Source organism: Oncorhynchus keta, chromosome 31 (genome assembly GCF_023373465.1).
Source record: "Oncorhynchus keta strain PuntledgeMale-10-30-2019 chromosome 31, Oket_V2, whole genome shotgun sequence".
Lineage (NCBI taxonomy): Eukaryota > Metazoa > Chordata > Actinopteri > Salmoniformes > Salmonidae > Oncorhynchus > Oncorhynchus keta.
Genome location: NC_068451.1, coordinates 12444136 through 12465973, shown reverse-complemented (window position 1 = coordinate 12465973; position 21838 = coordinate 12444136). Strand labels below are relative to the sequence as shown.

General features: G+C 44.6%; 1 protein-coding gene across 8 annotated transcripts in view; it reads right to left on the bottom strand.

The window, feature by feature from the left end:
- Window positions 1–21838, bottom strand: part of LOC118367507 (semaphorin-6D-like) — a 132334-nt gene that overhangs the window by 19808 nt on the left and 90688 nt on the right. For all 8 annotated transcript variants that reach the window (XM_035751050.2, XM_035751056.2, XM_035751052.2 and 5 more), the window contains 16 exons: window positions 18196–18404; window positions 15467–15581; window positions 15041–15098; window positions 13376–13432; window positions 12868–12969; window positions 10672–10762; window positions 10285–10407; window positions 9899–9987; window positions 8802–9019; window positions 7731–7862; window positions 7381–7536; window positions 6389–6562; window positions 5907–6044; window positions 3583–3660; window positions 803–861; window positions 367–417 (listed from right to left, as the gene is read on the bottom strand). In XM_035751050.2, coding sequence (XP_035606943.1) covers window positions 367–417; window positions 803–861; window positions 3583–3660; window positions 5907–6044; window positions 6389–6562; window positions 7381–7536; window positions 7731–7862; window positions 8802–9019; window positions 9899–9987; window positions 10285–10407; window positions 10672–10762; window positions 12868–12969; window positions 13376–13432; window positions 15041–15098; window positions 15467–15581; window positions 18196–18343 — 1789 coding nt within the window. In that variant the 5' untranslated portion in view covers window positions 18344–18404. The remainder of the gene's footprint in view (window positions 1–366; window positions 418–802; window positions 862–3582; window positions 3661–5906; window positions 6045–6388; window positions 6563–7380; window positions 7537–7730; window positions 7863–8801; window positions 9020–9898; window positions 9988–10284; window positions 10408–10671; window positions 10763–12867; window positions 12970–13375; window positions 13433–15040; window positions 15099–15466; window positions 15582–18195; window positions 18405–21838) is intronic.

Here is a 21838-nt window from a genome sequence, read left to right as displayed (position 1 = left end):
CCACCCTGCTCTATGGGAAGGCAGTGGGGAGTAACGGAGCGTGACAGGGATGATGATTCTCCTTGATAAAGGGAAGTGGGCAGTTTGGCAACTGGCGCTGCTAGCCTGTCAAACATCCATGCTGGTGCTGCTGCCGCGACTAGTTGGCCAATAGCTCAAATGTTAAAGATAGCTGTTGAGGTGAGAGAGGTGGTGTTGCTGTTCAACGCAACACACTCTCCTGAACTGCTCGTGTTGCATAACAAGTCCAAAAAAGGGGAATAGAGATGTTGCTTACAAGGCTTTGCTAGCGTTAGCCTGTTCGCTAACAACCTCAGACAGTTCTGACAAGTTTTAAAAATAGAGGATAAAGAAATGTCAACTGACCATATGCTGAATCAGCAAGAGTGTTTTGCTTGCGTGTGGTCGCCAGGATGTCTAGAGAAGAAAAGGGAAAGCAACAGACATAGACAGAACAGTACATTGTGTAAGTCTGAGTAGTGGTTAAACACTCAAACTGTGCTTAGTTAAATGTATAATTGACTGCTTGTTTAACGTGCCCATCTGCAAGGGACAATTGAGAGCAAAATTCCCACCGGGGTACTCTTCAGTTAGGAAATGACAGGCTACTTCAACTTGTACCGAGTTGCTGATTCATTTCATTGTACTATCACTCTCCAAGTATGGCAATCACTTTTTCTGTATAATTTTGGACAATTAAATGCACTTGATAAGCTTCGCTTGTTATGAAAGAGCTTTTATGATGGCTGGCTCTGTGCATCTAGTGGAGAGCCATTAAGAACAGATGATTGGTCCACCTTACCGTGGCAGCTGTCGGGGTAGTGAGGGTAGCCGTTCTCCACATCCTGCTCAAATCCGCCCCTGAGGAAAAACAAAAACAGAAGAGGACAAAACGGCCTGTCAGCGTGTGTGTCATTCCTCTTTCACCATTTAAACACAACCTTCCGCTTTCATTAATTGGGTACATTGTCAAGCTTTCCAAAATGAAGACAAAGACTTAAATAAATGGTGCTGCAAAAGAAAACCATTTGATTGGTTTTGTCTCTGCAAGGTCAGGCTGACTGTTTTGTTAATGTCCAAATTCAAATGGATGTGTCGAGGTGCTATCACCTGGCAAGAATAATGTTTCCCCACCAGTTGCATCCATGATGATACTCTGTTCTCTGGTTCCACTTATACAGCAAAAGAAACATTGCATTCTTGCAACATATTTAGTACCTCTAGTATGTATTTACATTTGGTTGAGCTCCAGTGCATTGGACACTTTCTTGGACATCTTTCTTCTATGAATCAAAGGCTTGTGCACATTCAGAAATCATACATTTCCCCTGGTGAGTAATGTGATTGCGTTGATGCACAGTGGAGTGAGTGGCCCCTTAGTCAAGCAGAACATAACATCAATGACACTGAATCTTCTACGACGCAGTATCGACTGAGCAGGCAATCAAAGAAAATAACAGATGTAAATACTCATGAACATTCACACATACGCAAACACGCGCTCACACACTTGCTCGCGCGGGCAATCAAACACACATCTACTGAAAAACAGACGTTCCAGGCGCGGCAAAAAAAAAACAAATTACATCTAAATGAGAAGCAGGCCTAGATGAGTGAATACAGACCCAGTGAGCAAATCAAGAGTGAAAAAATACAACAGGGAATTCAGAGGGGAGAAATAATCAACTCTAAGAAATAATAACTTCACTTATCTTTCCATGCTCAGCAGTGGGCCCACTGACAGCCGATAGCATTAGTTGTATTACCACAGCAGAGTGGGTTTGCTTGTGAGTGAATAGGTCGGCCTGGGGGGATTTTGCGTGATTGTGTGTCCGTGTATGTGGACCACAACTAGTAACCAGTATTACTGTATGCCTCCATTCCCTTTCTGTTTGTTTTATTCATGTATTTATTTATTCTGAGAGTTTGAGAGAAAGAGCCACAGAGAGAGTCCTAGACTGGCCTCTTTGGCACGCCGTCCCCAAGCGCTGACAGTGAGGGGAGAGAGACAGGAAACCATGGAAACAATTCACCTCTGGCTCAACCCCCCAAAAGCAGCCGGCAGAATTTATGCCACCTCTGGAGCGAGAGAGTAAGGGAGGAGAGAGTAAAGGGGGATGTGTCCCCTGTTGCTCTCCGGTCCAGCCCCATTACAGCCTTTATGAGCTGTTGCATCTGTTCTGGAGGCATGGCCATGCTCAGGTTCTGACTTTTTCACACCATATCACTCTCTCTCTCTGACGTGGACAGAGCAGGCACAGCGTAATAGCTCTACTGACTGCATGTATAATATTTGCCAATCTCTTCGGTTCCACTCCATTGACTTGCTGCATGGCACTGTCCCGCTGGTTAAAAATGTGATAAATCAAGCCTCAGTCCAATTCTGATTACCTGCCCAGCACCTACCCACCGCCGCCGCACGCACGCGTACACACACACACACACACCTTTGGAATATTACATTAACGTCTGGCTGTGAAGCTATGGCAAATAAAACCCATGGGTGGCCAATCACAGGATATGCAATAAGTCGACCCCCAGCAGAATAATCCATTTGAAGCAGTCCATATGACTATTAGGATAGTGGCATCTGCCTCTACTGTGATGCCTGTCCACCCATCCACACTAAGTTTACAGCCCATGTTTGCAGAAGCGAATACCTACAGCAAGTGATTTAAGGCCACACTGAAAATCAGAGGAACAGCGACAGCCCAGTCCCTGAGTGTCAGGAGGCAACATAGGAGGTGAAATAGTGCGTTCTACTGCCTCTCCTCCTCTACCTCTCTCCTTCCCTCCCTCCGTTCGGAAGACAGTGAGGTACACACGACATGATTGAAATCCACCCAGCTGAGCATTACTTTCGATTCCATGCTACAGTGCAGAAAGAAAAAGACAGTGGGTCAGGAGGGAGTCTCAGACAGAGGAATTGATTGGCTTTTTGTTTGCACACACACACCCTGCTTGGTGCTGACGCTGAGCCAGTCGATAGCTCTAAGTGTCAAATGGCTTCCTTCCAGTTCATCAGAATGGATCAGTAAATTACATTGAGGTCATTTTGATCGATGCCTTTCAGTCCCACCCCAAGTGACGCACGGCCCCTCCAAGCAGGTATCTGGGGTTTCATTTCCGAGTGATTGCAGACGTGATGTATGTCCGCCACATAGAAATAAACAAGATGGATGCTCGTCCTATATGTGAAATGGAGCCGACAGACCAATGTTTTTACTGGAATTTAGAGGCCGTATTCATCACGTTGACAATCTGGGCAAGTCAAACTCCAGATTAGGTATCGATTATTGAAAGCATACAAGGAAGTAGATTGCAGAGTACTATGAAGTTACTGCTACTTCCTTCATTTACTGTATGTTTCATGCAAGGTCATGTCTATGGCCATTTGATGATGATAAATTGTCAGTAATGTTAAATTTTTCTGATCGAAGACTCAACACTAATATTTGACACATAGTACTCAACAAAACAAGGAGTAGGGGCTAGGGATGGGTTTGATACTTGGCCTCTTAACCTGCTGTCATATAATTGGCTGCGTGGTGAGGTGGTCCTTACGCAACATCTGTGACTCACCTGAATCTGGGCACCACTGTGACACAGCTCCCAGTCCTCTGCCACACGCAGTAAGGGTCCCTCGAGGACAGACAGCTCCTGTGAGACAGACAGACAGTCAGAGTTCGGTGTGTGAACACTATCAAAAAGTAAGAGACCAAATACATATTTTAATGAAGACTCTTTTGTGAGGCATGACCTGAAGTGACATGTGATATCTATTCACCTAACAACACCCCCATATTCTGGAGTGTCTCATTAACATCACAGGCCACAGTCACAGTCAAAGTAAAACAGATCAGGCAAGGATGTCATTTTACCACACAGAAAAAAACCTGCCATTTCAATTTTTCAACTGCAGAGTGAGCCTAGCTTGTAACTCTCCTATCTAGGAGCTCAGAAAGAGGCAGAGATGAATATGAGAGATGGTCAACGTAGTGTGACTGGCTGTTGGTCTGTGAGGCTGCAGACAGCAGTGTTTGGTGAGAGCCCCCTGGGTGTCTGGAGCCCCCTGGGTGTCTGATAGCCAGAGGCAGTCTTGGACATGGACTCAGTGACACAGCCCAACTAACAGGCCAGTACGTAGAAGAGATGTCGGGAGCCAGAGATGAGGACTGAGAGTTAGGTCAGTCATGCTCAACATGGTTTACAACACAGAGGGTCGTGTAGAGCGGGAGAGTGGAGGAGTCTCCACCAGACCGGCATTGACAACATGTCAGAGTTAAAAGGTAATGACCCCTATCTGTAGGGGAGACTTGAAGCATTCCTGCTGGCTCCTTTTCTCTGTGCCTGTCAGGACATGATGAAGACACAGGTGTTCCTCTCACCTATGGATCACTAGAGCTGTGTATATCTCTATAGCTCTGTATGGAACCACTCATTAGAAAATGTCTATCTGGAAGGAAGGTCCACCATGTCTAATCTCTCTTCTCTCAATGGTGTAAATTCACGATGTCTCCTTCCTACCTGTGCCTTGTCAGTTTTGCTGTCTTACTGTTCTTTACTGAGAATATCACCCCGGGTCTGTGGGGTTACAGCTGACCTTTTCTGGGGGTTCTCATTAACCTAGCACTGAGGCAAAACAGTTGCAAATGTGACAACATTTTGTAACTGTGCTTTAATAACTAAAAAGGGGGGAAATGAAAATGTTATGAACATTGTGTGGGTCAGAGGGTTGAGACTTTCACATAACTTTTGATATCCCTTTGCCATCTTTTTCACTAAATCTCTTTTCTCTATATATTTCATTCAACGTGTTTCTGCTGTCTGAATCATATCCATTTTGCTGAAACCTAATAGAAACAGCAGCTGCAGCGAGAAGTGAGAGATAGAAAAACCGTTTTGCTTTGTGCCAAGATAGACGCTACAGTAAGGTGGAGAGACAGACCAAACCAACCAAACCTAATTTGGAGGCAGACAGATGGGGAGAGTGTGGAGAGGAGGATATGGGCCTGACACCTGACCCCTGCAAAGCATCATGGGGCTTAAGGGGCCCCTTATCCCTGGTTGAGGTGCGCTGGGCTGTTTCAGAGTGATCCAGCGATGGAGGGGCTTTAAGCCCTCTAAAGTGAGACAGGCCCTATCCTTCTCCTCGTCGTCGCGTTGAAACCCTGGACGTGGGTTGGCCTGCAGCCAATCAGCTGGTTCCAATTTGTGCGTAAATGCTGTTGAGCACTTCTCTAAGGCTCACAATGAGGGTTTAGCATGCTACGTCCCTGTATCAAATTTAATACAAATGTTTTTCTCGGGGGGTTGGGTAGAGGCGGGGGGAACATTCCTCCACAACCCCAAAATAGGACACAAGATTGTTGAGTATACTAGCTCGGACAAAACATCCCTGACAAAACAAATCCCCTCCAGCAGTTGATCTGACTGCAAGGAAGTCCTTTTCACTGCCCTCATAGCAACGTCGGCTTCTAAACCCTTAGTGATTCATATTGTGAATATAGTCTGTTGCATACAGCATATTCACAATTTGACATAAACGATAGCAGCAACATTTTTTTTATTTAGATTTATTTCACCTTTATTTAACCAGGTAGGTCAGTTGAAAACAAGTTCTCATTTACAACTGCGACCTGGCCAAGGTAAAGCAAAGCAGTGTGACAAAAACAACACAGATTTACACATGGTATTAACAAACGTACAGTCAATAACACAATAGAGACATGATTGATTGTATGTCACACATGTGTAACTTCACATCACCATAGCAGCACAGGGGGAAGGAAGCCTTTATAGCGGCAAATGCATGAAAACTGGAATTCCACAGCAATATTAACACACACTTGGCAACTGTTAACAGTGCAGTACTCGCTGTATATAATGGACGGGGTATCACTCACTTCTTGCAGGAGCCGTAGTCATTGCAGCGGCTCAGAGGTACTCGGACCACACAGCTGGAGAAGGCCACAAACAGGGCGTGATGTTCCCTGTCCAGCTCCAATCCCAGAACCCGTCTGTCCTCTCCGCGGACATTACATCTAGGAAAGGGGAAACGACAAACACGTCTCATTATTTCCCTAAATTTATGCTGATGGATGGCGACATCTACAGCACCCTGGGAGACTGTATGCAAATGAGAGTAGAGTTGAAAAGCTGTTCGGGACACGTACTAACAGCACCACAATGCATATCACTGTCTTATTACAGTGGACTCTGCTTGGAAGCATCACATACAATAACTATCCTCTTACAGCGGGCAAAAAAGTGACTTCTGTTTGTTGCTGAACCAATAAAAGTTAACATTATGAGAGGAGTGCACTATATTATAAAACAGATCGTTTGCATCATGTAGATGAAGAAGAACGGAGAAAGGGAGGCTGACTTGGTGGGGTTGTAGACATCGATGTCCTCCAGTAGCTGTGTGCTGAAGGAGGCGTTGAGCTGGGTGCTGGCCAGGATCTTCAGTACCCTGCCGTCCTCGCTCCCCAGGAACAGCACCGTGTGGTTCTTATAGGGCCCAGCTGACGTATCCACTGCTAGCTGGGTCAACTTGAACCTGGGTGGGCACAACAACAGGGTTGTGGTTCGGGGTTAACATAATGATACCGCCAAAGAGACAAAGCATCTGCATTTAAAGTTCATTGTCGGAGTGTGTGCATGCAAAGTGACAACACTGTGTAAGAATACGCAGGACACTATTGTAAGTAAAACCACTGTACAGCTGCTCTCAACTTTCCTTCAGTCCCACACAAGTTGATGACATGTTGTTTACTCAGAACATCACACTGACTGGCACTACGCTAGCTAAATGACTCAACAACGTGAGGTATTCATCGTTAAAGTTCTGTTGTTCAGCTCGTCTCGGGAGAGTTCTGAAGCAGATGTGACATTTGGAGGCAGATGTGAGACAGACAGCGTGCCTTCCCTCCGCTGTGTGAAGACGCCTGGTTGTCTGTCAGACTGGCTCGGCTTTACCATGTAAGTCACAGCAGGGGACCGAGCTAGGTGGCTGTCTGACAGCCCTCTGACACCCATTCTACATTCAGCACCACTACATGGCTGGGCTTCTAATGAGCCACTGGCGCTATTTCCTGTGTTAGTCTGGTAGACCACACTCGGACGGTGTCTTTCATTGATGTGCTTTTCAGCTTTTCACAGACCCCTTCCTGTTGGATCTATAATTTTGGGGAGGCCCTATCCTTTTTGGGTCTATCTTTGATGTGGTGTTATGGAAGGCCTCATCCTGACTGCTTTCAAACTTTTATATTTAATGGGCTTTTCATGTTGAGACAAGGGACCAAGTTTTCTACCCATCAATTTTCCCTTTTATCTATCCATCTTTCATCCCTCCATCCACCCTCATGCTGTAGCTACCTGCTGGTTGTGCGTGTGAAGTAGGGCCGGTGGTTGACGGAGGGAACAGCCTCGTCCATCAGGGGGTGGTTCTTGATGAAGGTCAGGGTGTCGTCGGGGAAGGTCGTGGACGACTTGTAGGCAGCAGCAGAGCCGTCGCCGGCACAGCGGCCTGGTCTGTGAGACCGAGAGGAGGGGCAGAAGTTAGTCAGTGGAGTTTCAAAGTCAGTGGGGTAGATTTACTAAGAACCCACGGTGAGGGAATATAATACTGTAGATGCAAACTTTTGTTGACAGTGTTTACACTGGAATAAAGTAAATATGTCTGGATGGAGGCTGTCAAAGTTCCCACTCACATGTGTTGGTCTTACCTGGGTTTCGGTACCTGCTCCTCAGGCACGGGTGTCCAGGCTGACTCACTGTTCCTCTGCTCCTTGAACTTCCCGTTGAAAGCCTTCTCAATGTCGTCCATGTAGAATGCACATACTGCTGAGCCTGTGATACTGATGAGGAAAACAACAGAGACATCTGTCATGGACAGCATCCACCTGTAGCACGCACTCCAGCAGGTATATCTCTCTGGTCACCCCCAAAACCAATTCTTCCTTTGGCCACCTCTCCTTCCAGTTGTCTGCTGCCAATGACTGGAACGAACTACAAAAATCTCTGAAACTGGAAACACTTATCTCCCTCACTAGCTTTAAGCACCAGCTGTTAGAGCAGCTCACAGATTACTGCACCTGTACATAGCCCATCTATAATTTAGCCCAAACAACTACCTTTTCCCCTACTGTATTTATTTATTTTGCTCCTTTGCACCCCATTATTTTTATTTCTACTTTGCACATTCTTCAACTGCAAATCTACCATTCCAGTTACTTGCTATTGTATTTACTTCGCCACCATGGCCTTTTTTTGCCTTTACCTCCCTTATCTCATTTGCTCACATCGTATATAGACTTATTTTCCTACTGTATTATTGACTGTATGTTTGTTTTACTCTATGTGTGTAACTCTATGTTGTTGTATGTGTCGAACTGCTTTGCTTTATTTTGGCCAGGTCGAAATTGTAAATTAGAACTTGTTCTCAACTTGCTTACCTGGTTAAATTAAGGTGAAATAAAAAACATTTAAAAAAATGGATAAGGCCCATATTAACCCAGGTTATAATGGATTGTATAACTATAAAAACATTCAAGACTGCTGCCCAAGGTTGTAAAGGACATTAAACAACAATCTTATAAATGAGTCTTTTAAAAATATACAATATCAAGGGGTAGGATTTTGCAAATGTGAGCATTATCTTCTGTGAAATCATTTGGCTGTTTTTTTATTTTTCTATAAAAAGAGGTACAGTAAAACCTCATTATATTCGTTGTATGAGTATGTACTGTATATCTGTATGGCCGTCTGTAATGTTGCTGCCTGGTACTGTGACTGACCTGTTGGCCTGTGTAGTGAAGACCCCCAGCACGGCTGGTCTGTGATTGATCTGCAGCACGTTGGTCAGCGACTGCAGAACGTCAAAGTAGAAGAAGGAATCGCCCGGCACCGAGCAGTTGAGCCGCGCTTTGAGGAACGATGTCCAGTAACGTTCTAGAACCCTGGGAGAACCTCCGTTGTCGTTCTTACATACGCGAGCCACTCTGGAGAACACAACCTGATTGGGGGGGGGGGGGTTAGAGGAATATCTTTATAGGATTTTCCCACATATTTTAATTCCTTTTGTGTTCATTCAGCAACATAATAATAATATAATAATAATAATATAATATATGCCATTTAGCAGACGCTTTTATCCAAAGCGACTTACAGTCATGTGTGCATACATTCTACGTATGGGTGGTCCCGGGAATTGAACCCACTACCCTGGCGTTACAAGCGCCATGCTCTACCAACTGAGCTACAGAAGGACCACATAACACAGTGTCATGACATGACACTGTTTCACATTTGACATTACATTGCAGCCTATCCAATACAATCCAACGTTACTGTCCATATGTTACAACAGAAGAAGTTTTGTGTTCTCTACCCCTCCAGACAGCACATATCACACATACAGTTGAAACAAGGGGGGATTCTAGTAAGCGATATGGAATTGTTTTAAGGTCATACGAAGCATCATTTATCTATTTGATTTTGAATTTTAAGACACCTTGAAGTATCAAAGAAATATACACAAAAATTATTTGGTGAAAAATGTAATTTGGCTTACTGCTATTAGCCCATACAAATGCATTGAATAGCAGATTCTCTACATGGAACAACAGATAATCCCCCCAAAAATATCAAAAGGGAAGTTTATTTTGAAGTGTCTGTCCTATATCTGAGGGGGATAAAAACATTTTCCACATTTTGTTACGTTACGGCCTTATTCTAAAATGGGTTAAATAAAAAATCCTCATCAATCTACACACAATACCCCATAATGAAAAAGCCGAAAACAGTTTCTGAATTTTTATCCATTTTTTAAAATAAAAAATAAAGATATATTATTTACATAAATATTCAGACCCTTGAATTACAACTGTCGTACCTTGCCAAGTGTGGTGTACTCCACAGCAATCTCACTGAAGAAGAAGTACACATAGTTCCCGTACTCAATGGCATGGAGGAAATGAGGCTCTGAGGAGACAAAAGGGAGAAATATGAAACAGTACAACTGACTGTACTACCTGGTATTCACAATAATAATGCATTAGGCAGTCAGTGTTTTGGTAGGAAACATCACTCAAGTGGATACCACACATTGATTTAGAATTAAATACCACTCTAATATGTAATGTACTGCATACAAATATTTCATGATACGTGGCAATGCAAAACTGAGAAGAATTTCAGAAGGAAGATTCAGGAAGATTGAGGAAGGTAAATTCACAAGTTGTTTCAAATTAAGACCTGAGGCCAAAGCCAGGTGCTCACCTCGTAACCATTTGGAGTCGTACTTCACGGTACGAAGCACCGGGCTGCTCTCTCCCAGACTACGGTAAATTACCGCATCACTCGCCAGGAAGTCTGTCATGGTGGCCGAGTAGAAATCGCCACCTGAAAGGAACAAAATAACTCATTTAAGAAAGGCGCGCTTTTTTCAAATGAACACAATTGCAGTGAAGACTAGAAACCCATGCCTCCCAATGTGTATTTTCATCTCTCGGCTACATTTCATGTCGGGGCTGTGCTGCTCTCAATAATACTGTGTGAACTATGTCTAAATGTCACTGGCAAATTGGCAAGATTGAGGGCAGGTTTACTGATCAAGTTGCTGCCCCCAGCTGACATGTCTCTCTGTCTCTGTCCAGAGCAACTCACCAGCGAAGAGGCCGACGTTGGATTGGCGAGACTCAAAGGGACAGCGGGCCTGACCCACCACCTCCTCACCGTCTTGTTCCAGTGTGGACATCTGGGAGAAAGAGGGACGAAAGAGAAGAGGGGACGAAAGAGAGGGAAGGGGGTACTTCATAAAGCTATTTATAGGAGTGTAACTAAAAATAAATACTCCACGGAGCTTATATTGAAAAACCTCAACTAAAATAACTAGGTCATTGTTTGCAGTTGTTAAGTTTAATATTTCCCCCTTACTGAAAAATTGATTCATTCCAAACTTGAGTATTGTTCTGTTTTATACCAGGTTAGCTTTACGGCTAACTGCCGACCCCTTAAAGTCATGGACAGAATGAGCCTCTAGTCAACCCTGATGAATAAATAGGAACACGTGTCATAAAGATACCTTTTATTTAGTACGTTTTACACTGCATTGTAAAAACAGTGAAGTCAAAAGGTCAGGAGTAACACTCCTGTCAGCCTGCTCTATGGCTGCTACTCTGGCAGCACTGTGAGGAGACAGTATCTCCTAACCACAGATCTTTAGCAGCTATTCCTGCCCCACCGTTAACAAGGTCGTAAACCTCGGCTCAGACAATACGTGTGAATCCCGCTGGGGTGGGGGGGAGGGAGGGGCAGAATGCGACCCGGAGGAGAGGTCATTCTCGGCAGCTCCAGCACACCAGCCTTCACAAACACACACAGTGACAGCCGTCAACATGTGTGTTTATATTTAATGCTGTGTCATTGCTCAGTGTTCCCTATGGGTACACTCTCCAAGTGAGACATCCACCAATGCTACTGTGGCTATTAGTTATATCTCTGATATGTCTGCATAACCATGGTTCTGGGGCTTCAATACAGTGTGATTTAGACTAGAGGCTACAGGTTTTCACTTCCTGGTCTAACTACCACCTGGTCACACAACCTCTGTCTTTGATCCAGCTGGCTCATTGGGCAGAGTGTTTTGTGGCGATCAATGTACATGGAAAATGCACTCTGTGCAAAATAAAACATCTTCCACCCGTCCACACCGATAATCCAATCCCCTTTACCCTAACAGACCCGCTCCTGACTCCACTGCCCTTCTCAGTCTTTCCAAGGAATGCTGAAGACAGATTGCATGATATGATTTCCACTTCAGCACACTATTCCCAGTTCTCCGGGTAGTCATCGCTCCTGGTTTTTCCGAGCCGGGAGGGAGGGGGACAGGGAGAGGAATTTGTTCTGGATAAAGTGTAAATCAACGTCTTCCATTGGGAGTCTATGGCGGAAAAGGTAAATCCTCTGCAGTGGTCTGTATGGATTTAGCCAGCTCCCCATTGGACTTCTCAGACTGTAGACGTTACGTCCCCTCTTCCAAAAAACACACCGTGAATCACTGTCCAGAACCGTGATGTCATCTCAGCTCAACCAGACTTCTTTTGTATTGGTAGACATCCTGGGGAGTATGAGTCCATCTACGCACCATGGTCACGATTAACGTATCGCTATTTTCCTTTGTATGTTTCCACTTAGCCGAGATCTCGCTCTTGCACACTTTGGGTTGTTAATCATTTGAGCAGTCAGATAGCCATAGAGACTAGGTGGCGTGAGTTCTTTTGGAACTAAAGTAGTGGCTCTCCTGGGATTCTGACTCCAGTTTTCAGGCAAGTTTTGTTTTCTCTCTCCCCTCCCTTCTCTCGCTCTCTCCCTCCCTCTCTTTCCCCCACTCTGTCCCTCGGAGGATGACATGATCTCAAATCTGCGGTTGCAGTTTATTCCTCAGATGTGTAAATAAAGACAGTTATTATCATCCTGGATCTGTGTTCAGTCAACAGACCGCTGCCAACCTTGGTTGAGTCAACATGTTTCTCCATCAACATCCAGGATAGCAGCACTCCTTTGAAGTGTTTATGCAATCTGGAGCCCTCTGTGCACGACAACGTTGATTTGATGATTTTATACAGTAGATAGTATAAAAAAGTTAGGAGAAAGTCAGTATGTCAACACCTGTAGGCATATGCTCTGAATGCAGCGCCCTTAACCGCTAAACCACCCCATGCTACGGAAAGGAGCACTTAGACATTGGTTCAACAATTTTTTAAACTAAGCTTATTTACCCCATCTGTTAGGTTTCAGAACAGTGCAGGGTATGGAACTGGGGGCTTCAGATAGAAAGGTGACTGAGGTGTAGTGTCCTACCTTGTAGTTGCGGCAGGTGGGGTTAAAGGCGTTGGTACCGCAGGCAAATAGCGTCTCGTCATTGCGTGGGACCAGAACTTTGATGTAGTTGTAGCACTCATCCTGTCAAAGGGAAACGGCTGGGTTTCAGAGGACGGCAATGTGACTACTGGCTGCTGGTGTTATCACCCCACATGCAGTGTCATTGCACAGCTTATTATGCACTGAATTGCATTTTGCTAAGTGTGCACACGCACACCCTCTCAGTCATACTTCTGTTCCTATTCTTGTCATTCCCATAATCCCTGTGCTGATCTCTATGGTTTCACTAGAGCTCTGGGAGGCTGACGCTGCTTGTGCCACAGACTAGTTCTGGAACTACAGATACCTGTGGTGCCGATTTTGATAAGCAATCTATGCTATTGTTAGTGCTACCCTCCAACATCAAATAACAGACAGTCGGAGAGCGAGAAACAGAGAGAGAAAAAGAAAGAAAGAAAGAAAGAAAGGGAGAGAGAGAGATACTCACGCTGTTCTTCCCCCTCACTGTGCATTTATCCACGTCCTTTGTCTTCCAAGTCAATTTCTGCAACACACAGACAACCAACTGTCAGAGCAAGAAAGAGACCCTTTTTTCACCCAGCCATTCAAATGCTATTAGGAGACAGCTGTGATGAAAAAGAAGCTTCTGACAAACAAACAATCAGACAGACAAACATCTGAAACACCTGAGGAGCTGTGTCTAACTTTGTCAGCGTGCAACTAAAAACTATTGTTCCTCTCTTACAACCCATCTCCCATACAATCCATCACAATCCACCTGTACTTCTTAACAACAAGACATCTCTATGGATAATTCGACCAACAAGAAGATCAAGGAATCAGAAAGGAATCTGCAATGCATCCCTGTGGGAAGTAGATTGACATCCCTGATACTAGCTATCTATGGTCCTCCTGGATGTCCTTATCTCCTAGCATTGACCCCCCGCTAGTGGAGTGAATAGGAAGAAATCAACTTGTTAACAAGGTCGCCTGGTTGAAGGTGGTTTAATGCACTGCCCACCAGTGCAGGTCCACTGTTCCACTGCCAACTGACTGGAAGGGTGATTTACTGACCCCGCTGTCCTCCCTGCAGGAGCGCCAAACTCATCACCATGGGGCATGCTGGGAAATAAGATTTCTCCAGAGACTAAAGTGAAATCCCCCTTTTGGCTCAAGACTCAACCGCTACCCTTCTGGGCCTTAAAGTGGAGTGAAATATTTCCCCCAAGGCTCTTCTCACTTCCCTATTGAAGATCCAATATGATAGGATAAATAGGATAGACGTCAGCAATATGCTAATAGTTCCCCCTAGACCTCTGGCAGAGTGAGGTGGAGTTAGCTATTTATTGCTTATACCCATCCAGGCCTTTGAAATACAGTATCTCTGAGTTGGGGATCATGAAGGGTCTGGTGAGGAGACTGGGGATTAGAACTGAAACTGGGCCATAGAAAAGGAATAGATCCATGATGAAGCAGACCCTAGGTTTTTGATTATGACTCAGCCGCACACTAATGAGCTCACTAAGACCGATAAGAAGCATGGGAAAGTGAGAAAGCCAGGTTGGTAATATGGCTGATGACCAATGAACTATGTACCATGCAATGCACATATTCTTAGTTCTCCTAGCTTCCTTTAAAATACATACTTTCTCTTCCGACAATTCTCTGCACTACACATCATTCCTCTCATGTATTTCCACTGCAATCATGTACATCAATAACGTTAGATCTCATTGATGTTGAGTGGGTCCCTTATAGGGATGACTCATGCTGTAAATTAATCTAAATACGATAGGCACAAGCAAACACAAGCCTTAAAGTGATTTTTATTTAAGTGCAATCATGTTTGACAAATGCGATTCAGATGGGAGAGAGAGAGCACAGCACTTCAAAACCAGGAGTGCATGACATGACTTCTATTGGATATCTGTCTGAAGTGAAATGGCTTCATATCTGCATGAATGAAGAGATTGGCTGAGTAAGAAGAAAACAACACAAATAAACTATATTTAAAAGATGAGCAGAAAAGTAGGAGCCATTGAACCACCAGTAATGCTCTTATGTCCAGCCAGCTGCAATGATACACTAGTCTATGACCCATGAGGTCATAACTCATGTAAACGATGTGTTTCTAAGACAACATAAGGCTTACCTGTTGTGGGACGATCTGCTCAGAGGAGGCGCTGAGACTGACAGCAAACACATGATCCCTGTAAGAGGTCAAAGGTCAGAAAACATTTCAAGCCGTCTCCTCTCTGCCCTGAAACCCAATCCCACCACACCACACCCAGGCTGCCTGTTCTTAGCCTAAATTAGATTGATAAGGGTCAGTCACAAAGCTCTTTAATGCAGGCTTATTGATGTAGAATGGCTTCTTGCTGAGCCTGAGGAACCTTTTAGATAATGAACCTACTGTATGACAATATGAACGTAACGGGAGCTATCCAATACGGTTGACTGATACAATGACAGAAATAATACAAAGGGATTCAATGAAGAGCTTTCAATACAGGGATAATGTAAGGCAGTACAGTGCATTACAGTTAGGTGAACAATACTGAGAGGTGTGTTGACTGACCTGGCTGCGATGTAGAGCATGTGGTTGATCCGGAGCATCCTCTGGAAGTCCAGGCCCAGTCGTACTGTATCGTTGTCCGACATGAGGCCCTGGAAGCTTGGGTACAGGTAGGAGTCTGCATGGGGAGGGGGAAAGAGTAGCAAGCTCAGTTCAGTGACAGTGTTCATCTGGGGAAAACACATCTCCATAACGACAAACCAGGCACTAAAGAAATCAAGTGTGTGAATCTGAAAGTAGGGTGAATTCAAGCACAAAAATAGAGATTGTTTGAGTACGAGAGAGAGAGAGAAAATAGGTTGTTGACTTGATAAAACCCTCTGATTGCGGTATGCGTTTCTCATTTTCTATTTTGTATGCTTTTCCTTTGCCCCACATTTGCTGCAGATGCCCAGATTGCAATTTGTTTTAACTGTCAGGTGGTTGTTAATGTGGGCTATCCCATGACTCTATTCTGTGCTGCTAGAGATAATACACTTAACTGTGTAAAATAAGAGGGGGGAGTGGGAAGCATCGCCAGACCCTAAGTTTATCACAAGAGCTGGACAAAACAAAAACACTGCAACAACTGGGACATGCTTAAACCACCTGACCAAGTACTAAAGCAAATGTGACTCCCTAAATCTTTCTCAGATTATTACCAGTCCCACAAGGGATGACTCCAAACACCCAGAAAATGCAACTCTCCTCTATGTTATCCTCACAAATAATCCTGATCGGTATGAGTCTGGTGTTTTGTGTGTTGACCGTAGTGATCACTGTTTTACAGCCTGTGTTCGTAATGGCTGCTCAGTGAAACGGACCTGTCCTGATTTGTCATAGACGTCTGCTAAAAAACGTTAATGAGTAAGCCTTCCTTCATGAACTGGCCTCTGTAAAATGGTATAGAATCAGCTTGATCCCACCCCCTCTGTCGAAGACACTTGGAACTTATTTTTTGATATTTTCAGTGGTATTATTAACAAACCAGCCCCTGGTTCAGCCCCTGGTTTGACCGTGATCTTGCACGGAGTTACTCCACCTCAAGAATTGCATTTGGCCAAAGGCTCGGCACACGCATTCTCAGGCTGACTGGCTCTCGTTCAGGCAAATGAGAAATAAGTGCACTCAGGCTATCCGGAAGGCCAAAGTTAGTTACTTTAAGGAGCAGTTCTCTCTCTGTGGGTCTAACCACAAAAAGTTCTGGAAAAGGGTTAAAGACCTGGAGAATAAACCCTCCTCCTCACAGCTGCACATGTCCCTTCATGTTGATAATGTGGTTGTTCCTGACAAAACACAGCTTACCCTTTTGTTAATCCACCTGTCGTCTCAGATTTTTAAATTATGTTTTACAGTGAAAGAAATCCAAGCGTTTGTGTCCAAGTTTATCGAACGCCCGACAAAACATTATGTACACTTTAAGTAGCTTGGTCACGAAAATCAGCAAAGCAATCAAATTAATCGCTTGCCTTTGATGATCTTCGGATGTTTTCACTCACGAGACTCCCAGTTACACAATAAATGTTCCTTTTCTTTCATAAAGATTATTTTTATATCCAAAATACCTCCCGTTTGTCTGATGCGTTATGTTCAGAAATCCACAGGAAAGAGCGGTCACGACAATGCAGACAAAAATTCCAAATAATATCCGTAATGTCCATAGAAACATGTCAAACGTTTTTTATAATCAATCCTCAGGTTGTTTTTAAAATATCTAATCAATAATATATCAACCGCAAATGTCTTTATCAGTAGGAGAGGGAAAGGTAATGGCTGTCCGAACTCTTTTGCGTGAGCAAAACTCACCTGACGTGATGTTATCTTTCTGGCTCATTTTTCAAAATAAAAGTTCTGTTATACTCACAGACAATATTTTTGACAGTTTTGGAAACTTTAGAGGTGTTTTCTATCCTAATTTGTCAATTATATGCATATTCTAGCATCTGGTCCTGAGAAATAGGCAGTTTACTTTGGGAACGTTATTTTTCCAAACATAAAAATAGTTCCCTCTAGCTTCAAGAGGTTAAAGATTTTAACTCCGGAACGATTGGGTCAAGCAGAGCAGTGATTCACTGTGGGGCAGAAAGGGAGCGGGATAAGTCCACCCCGGCGAAAGCTCGCTCGTTCCTTTAATTACTCCTCAGCACATTCAGTTCCTTTAAAGTTTTGGCCGCCACGTCGCCATGGAAACCACTAACCCAGTTCCTCCAATTAGCCTCTGCGAGGGAGATGATTCCGGAGGTGGATCTGGGTGCTGGATGTATTACCATACATAATGGACATCCTGGGGAGTTGTGAGGGGTTCTGACGCCCAGTTACCTACAGACCTGCTGATAAATGGCCCTCATTACACCTGAGATGGGCTCCAAATATAGATCTATTAGTGTGGCTATTTATGCTAATGTTCCACTCCTCCAGATAGATAAATGAAAGTGCCAGGCCTCAGTCTGTCACCTCTTAAATAAATGGGTCTGGCCAGGACCTCCTGACCACACGTGCCACTGACGGGCTGTACATGTGGCCCAATCAGACACTGTATTTTGTCATATAGCTAAAATGTATAGCCATTTTATTTCGATAGTGGCAATTATGTATTTGAAGTCGTCATCCTATTACTGACATAGATCTGTAAGACAACTGACAAAATATGTGTACATAAAACTAGACATGATGCTGCCCTTTAACGGTACATCAGAACTTCATGCCCCCCTGAACTAAGGAGCAACATTGCATCATGATGGGCTTGCACTCACGTTCTCTCCCCCCAATGCTGATTGGCTCCAGGTCCTGGGGGAAGGGTGTGACTCCCATAGTCAGGTGAGGTAAGAGTGCTGTGAGGGCTAGAGCCAGGACCACCGCCAGAAGGGGGAGGGGCCGAGGCGACCCGGGCACCAGCCTCATGTTGGCAGGGGTTTACCACACCTCACCAGAACAGCATGGCCAACAGCGGGCACACCACCACCTAGAAGATGAGAGAGTGAGACACAGGTTAACATAGCTACAACCAAAGTTAATGGTACAGCTATCTGTTAAAACAGTCACAGGCTAATGTGAATCACTACAACTGCAGCGTCGGCTTCATAATGCTCACTATAATTCTGCTATCTAGTTCTACAGTAGCTGTTGGAACTTTCTAAGTTTGGATGCTAAGCTCTCATTAGCATGCGATGCTCACTGCCAGTGCGGCATTGTGATTGAGTGTTAGCTGAACTGTGATGGCAGCCTGAACACAGAGAGAGAGGGAGAGGGACAGGAACGGAGAGAGAGGTGAGGCCACAAGGGCCCCTTACTGGGACACCTGGCTCATTTACTCCCAGCCTTCAGTCTTTCACAGGTGACTTCACACAATTAACCACCGCCCCCACAGGGGAACACGACCCCCACTGTCTGCACCAAGACACCAGGCCCAAGGGGGAGGTGACAGGTACCCACTTTCACCTAATATACAACAAAAGAAACTATAAATTGTTTGACTAGATGGGAAAAACGAGTGGCCCCTGTAAGAAAGTCAGACGATTCAAGTTTGAGCAAAGTTTACACTCTGCATTATTAATCACTCAGGTAAGCTATGTGTCAGATCTGAATTGTCTCGAAATGCTAATTTCCACATCTGCTTGATTTCTGGGACGAGAGACTGGGACAGATGGATGCGGATTGCGCAGGGATTTGTTCAACTAAATCACCAGAATGCTGTGACCTGTGTTTTGGCACCAACTTAATAAGGGCAGCGTGTCCTCTAAGGGTTTCAACTCAGCACAGCCCAGATTGATGTAGTTCACCAATGTGATCCTGCCACACAACTCTTAAATGGGGAGCTGAAAATAAAGTCAACAGAGATATGAACCGCCATCAATATTGATAACAGGCTGCCTCATTCTGATTCAGAGGAGACTGTTGCATTTAGCGATGAGGTCAAGCGATGATCACAGTGTCATAAATCGAGGGGAGGCGGTGTCTGCTCCTGTTTACTTCATGAATTACTGCCTCCCGCGTGTCCTGCCTGGGCGATATATGAGGACATTACTCCCAATGGATTAACTCACAGGCTTTTCGGCTTCTCAGAGGAGGTAGACAGCTTGAGCAAACAGGATATGATGCGGTGGCTTCCTGCCTGAGCAGGCCAAACAGCATGTCCCCAAAACACCACTGTCACCCCATCTAATCGGAATATATCATTGATGATCCAATATCTTTGTAAATGCTCTGAAGGATGAGCAATGGCCTCAAGTTAAAAGAGTATGCTCACATTTATACTGATTATGCAAATGCTTGAGGGATCTTGAAGTTAAAAAAAACACTTGGTAAAGTCGCAGTTTAAAACATGCTAAATAAACTCAAAACTATGAAATTATTTGCATAACTGTCTCTCTGCTCTCATTAATATGCATAGACTAGACCGACGATCATAAACATGTAGAGTGTGAAAATCAAAGGTTATGGAGATGGGGCAGAGATCAAATATCGACAAGTGCAGAGTATTTATCCAATGGCTATAAAGCCAGGAAAATGCAAAGATGACTCACAGCAAGACAAGCACAGTGCCTGCAGGAGCTTATGCAAGACAGACCAACAGATACACTGACCCTACAGACCCTCTGAGGCTTCTAGACCTTCCACAGATTTCCACACAAAGGCACTGAGTGGATGAGCTTCTTGGCGTGTTTATCAGCAGCACCCTGAATAGTTGCGGTTCCTGTTTGTGAAGTTCTCCACACGTTGACGAGCCTCACAGCTGGGGATGGATGTGGAGCTTGTGGAAGTGGAAAATGCTATGACGAAATGCCCAACGTAATCCAATTAAATCCTAGCTACAGTAATGTAATATAAACCAGCATAAGTCCCTTTGATCTGATGCATACACTGTTGTCCTGGGGTTCACTTCCAGACGGGTGCTGGTGGTGAGGATTTGGCAAGAGGCCTTTATCTAGGGCTTGATGACAGTGACACGGTAGAAAAAACCCTATCATGTAGACTTGAAATGTACTGCATGTGAGGCACGTCCAGTCTTTCATGCTGAGTGAGTGACTGATGTGATGGTAAGCATCACTGAGAGAGCAGGGGCCGACTTCCGCCTCTTTAAAAGACATGCATAGACATTCCACAGTGACAAAGTCAACTTCTTCTTAAACTCAGAGACTCACTATGCCCAAGCCCCATAAAGCCACTGGCTTCATTTAACAGTCTTTTAAGATGTGATTTTACAAATATATTTGGGGCCTGCCTTCAAATTGCCCTGCTTGTGGAGCATCTATTGTGTTCATGTTGTTTATCGCCTCAACCTGTAAATTCTTCAGCTTCTTCTCAATGGGATATTTCCATAGTGACAGGGGCATGATCTAAAACCCGATACCAGGGTCCAGCTGCTCCCGCCACACCGAATGCCACCCGCCAAAACTTGCCATGTCACAAACACAAACACACCACACCCTCCCCATAAACATGTAAACCATGCAGCACCCTTTAGGAATTTGTTGCTGTCCGTTTTCTTTATCTAATCAATTGCTTTTTACAGAGTGAATGGAGAGGCAGGCTGATGAGCTGACAGCTGTCGATGGGATATAAGCCACTGCTTATCCCGACCCACACTCTCTCTCTGTGTTCTGTTTTGGATGGGATGTATGGGATCGTTTTGTTTTTAATGAACTGGACTTGTCAAGCCATCTGGGAGATACTGGCAGTTGGTCCTCTTTGTAGGGCAAGGAATTGATGGCCGCTGGGGCCGCACATTGATTATCTGACATTCATTTGGATTAGACCACAGTGATGGTTCTGTGGTTTGAAGAGATGTCTTCAGTCTGGTGGTTTGAGGGATTTTTCACAGCACTGTGTGAAAATGAAACTTAATGATGAGAAAATGGGAGCCTTTATGAGGGGTGGATGAGGCCACGGTGTCATCTTTTAAAAGGATCCATTTTAATTCATACATAAACCTTAACAAGTCAATCTTTATGACCCAGCTTCAGTTTGGCCAGGGACCACAGTTCCATAAAAAGACGCAATTAGAATAAATGCCAATTCTATCCTCAATCAACCGCTTTATGCACCTGTCTGCTCCAGGGATGTTTATTTTCTGCCAACACCTGTCGTACAAGCTAAATAGAGGCGCATTATCCTAATGCAGACCCACCCCCTCTGATATGCTGTGACCTCACAAACTGAACACCGCTGCAGTTTCACTGGGGGGAGGCGAATCCCTTCACGGTTTTGGATAACAGGGGGATAGCTAGCCAACACCCACCCCCCGCCTCTGCGCCTTGGGATGCCACATGGCCCAAGAGAAGTAGGAATTGAATGAGTCCACCCCCAGGATACATGGGCCTACATAATGAGGGTGCATGTCCCTAGCCTCTGTCATTTCAGACACGATTAGGCACATTACCCCCTGCTCTTCATGGA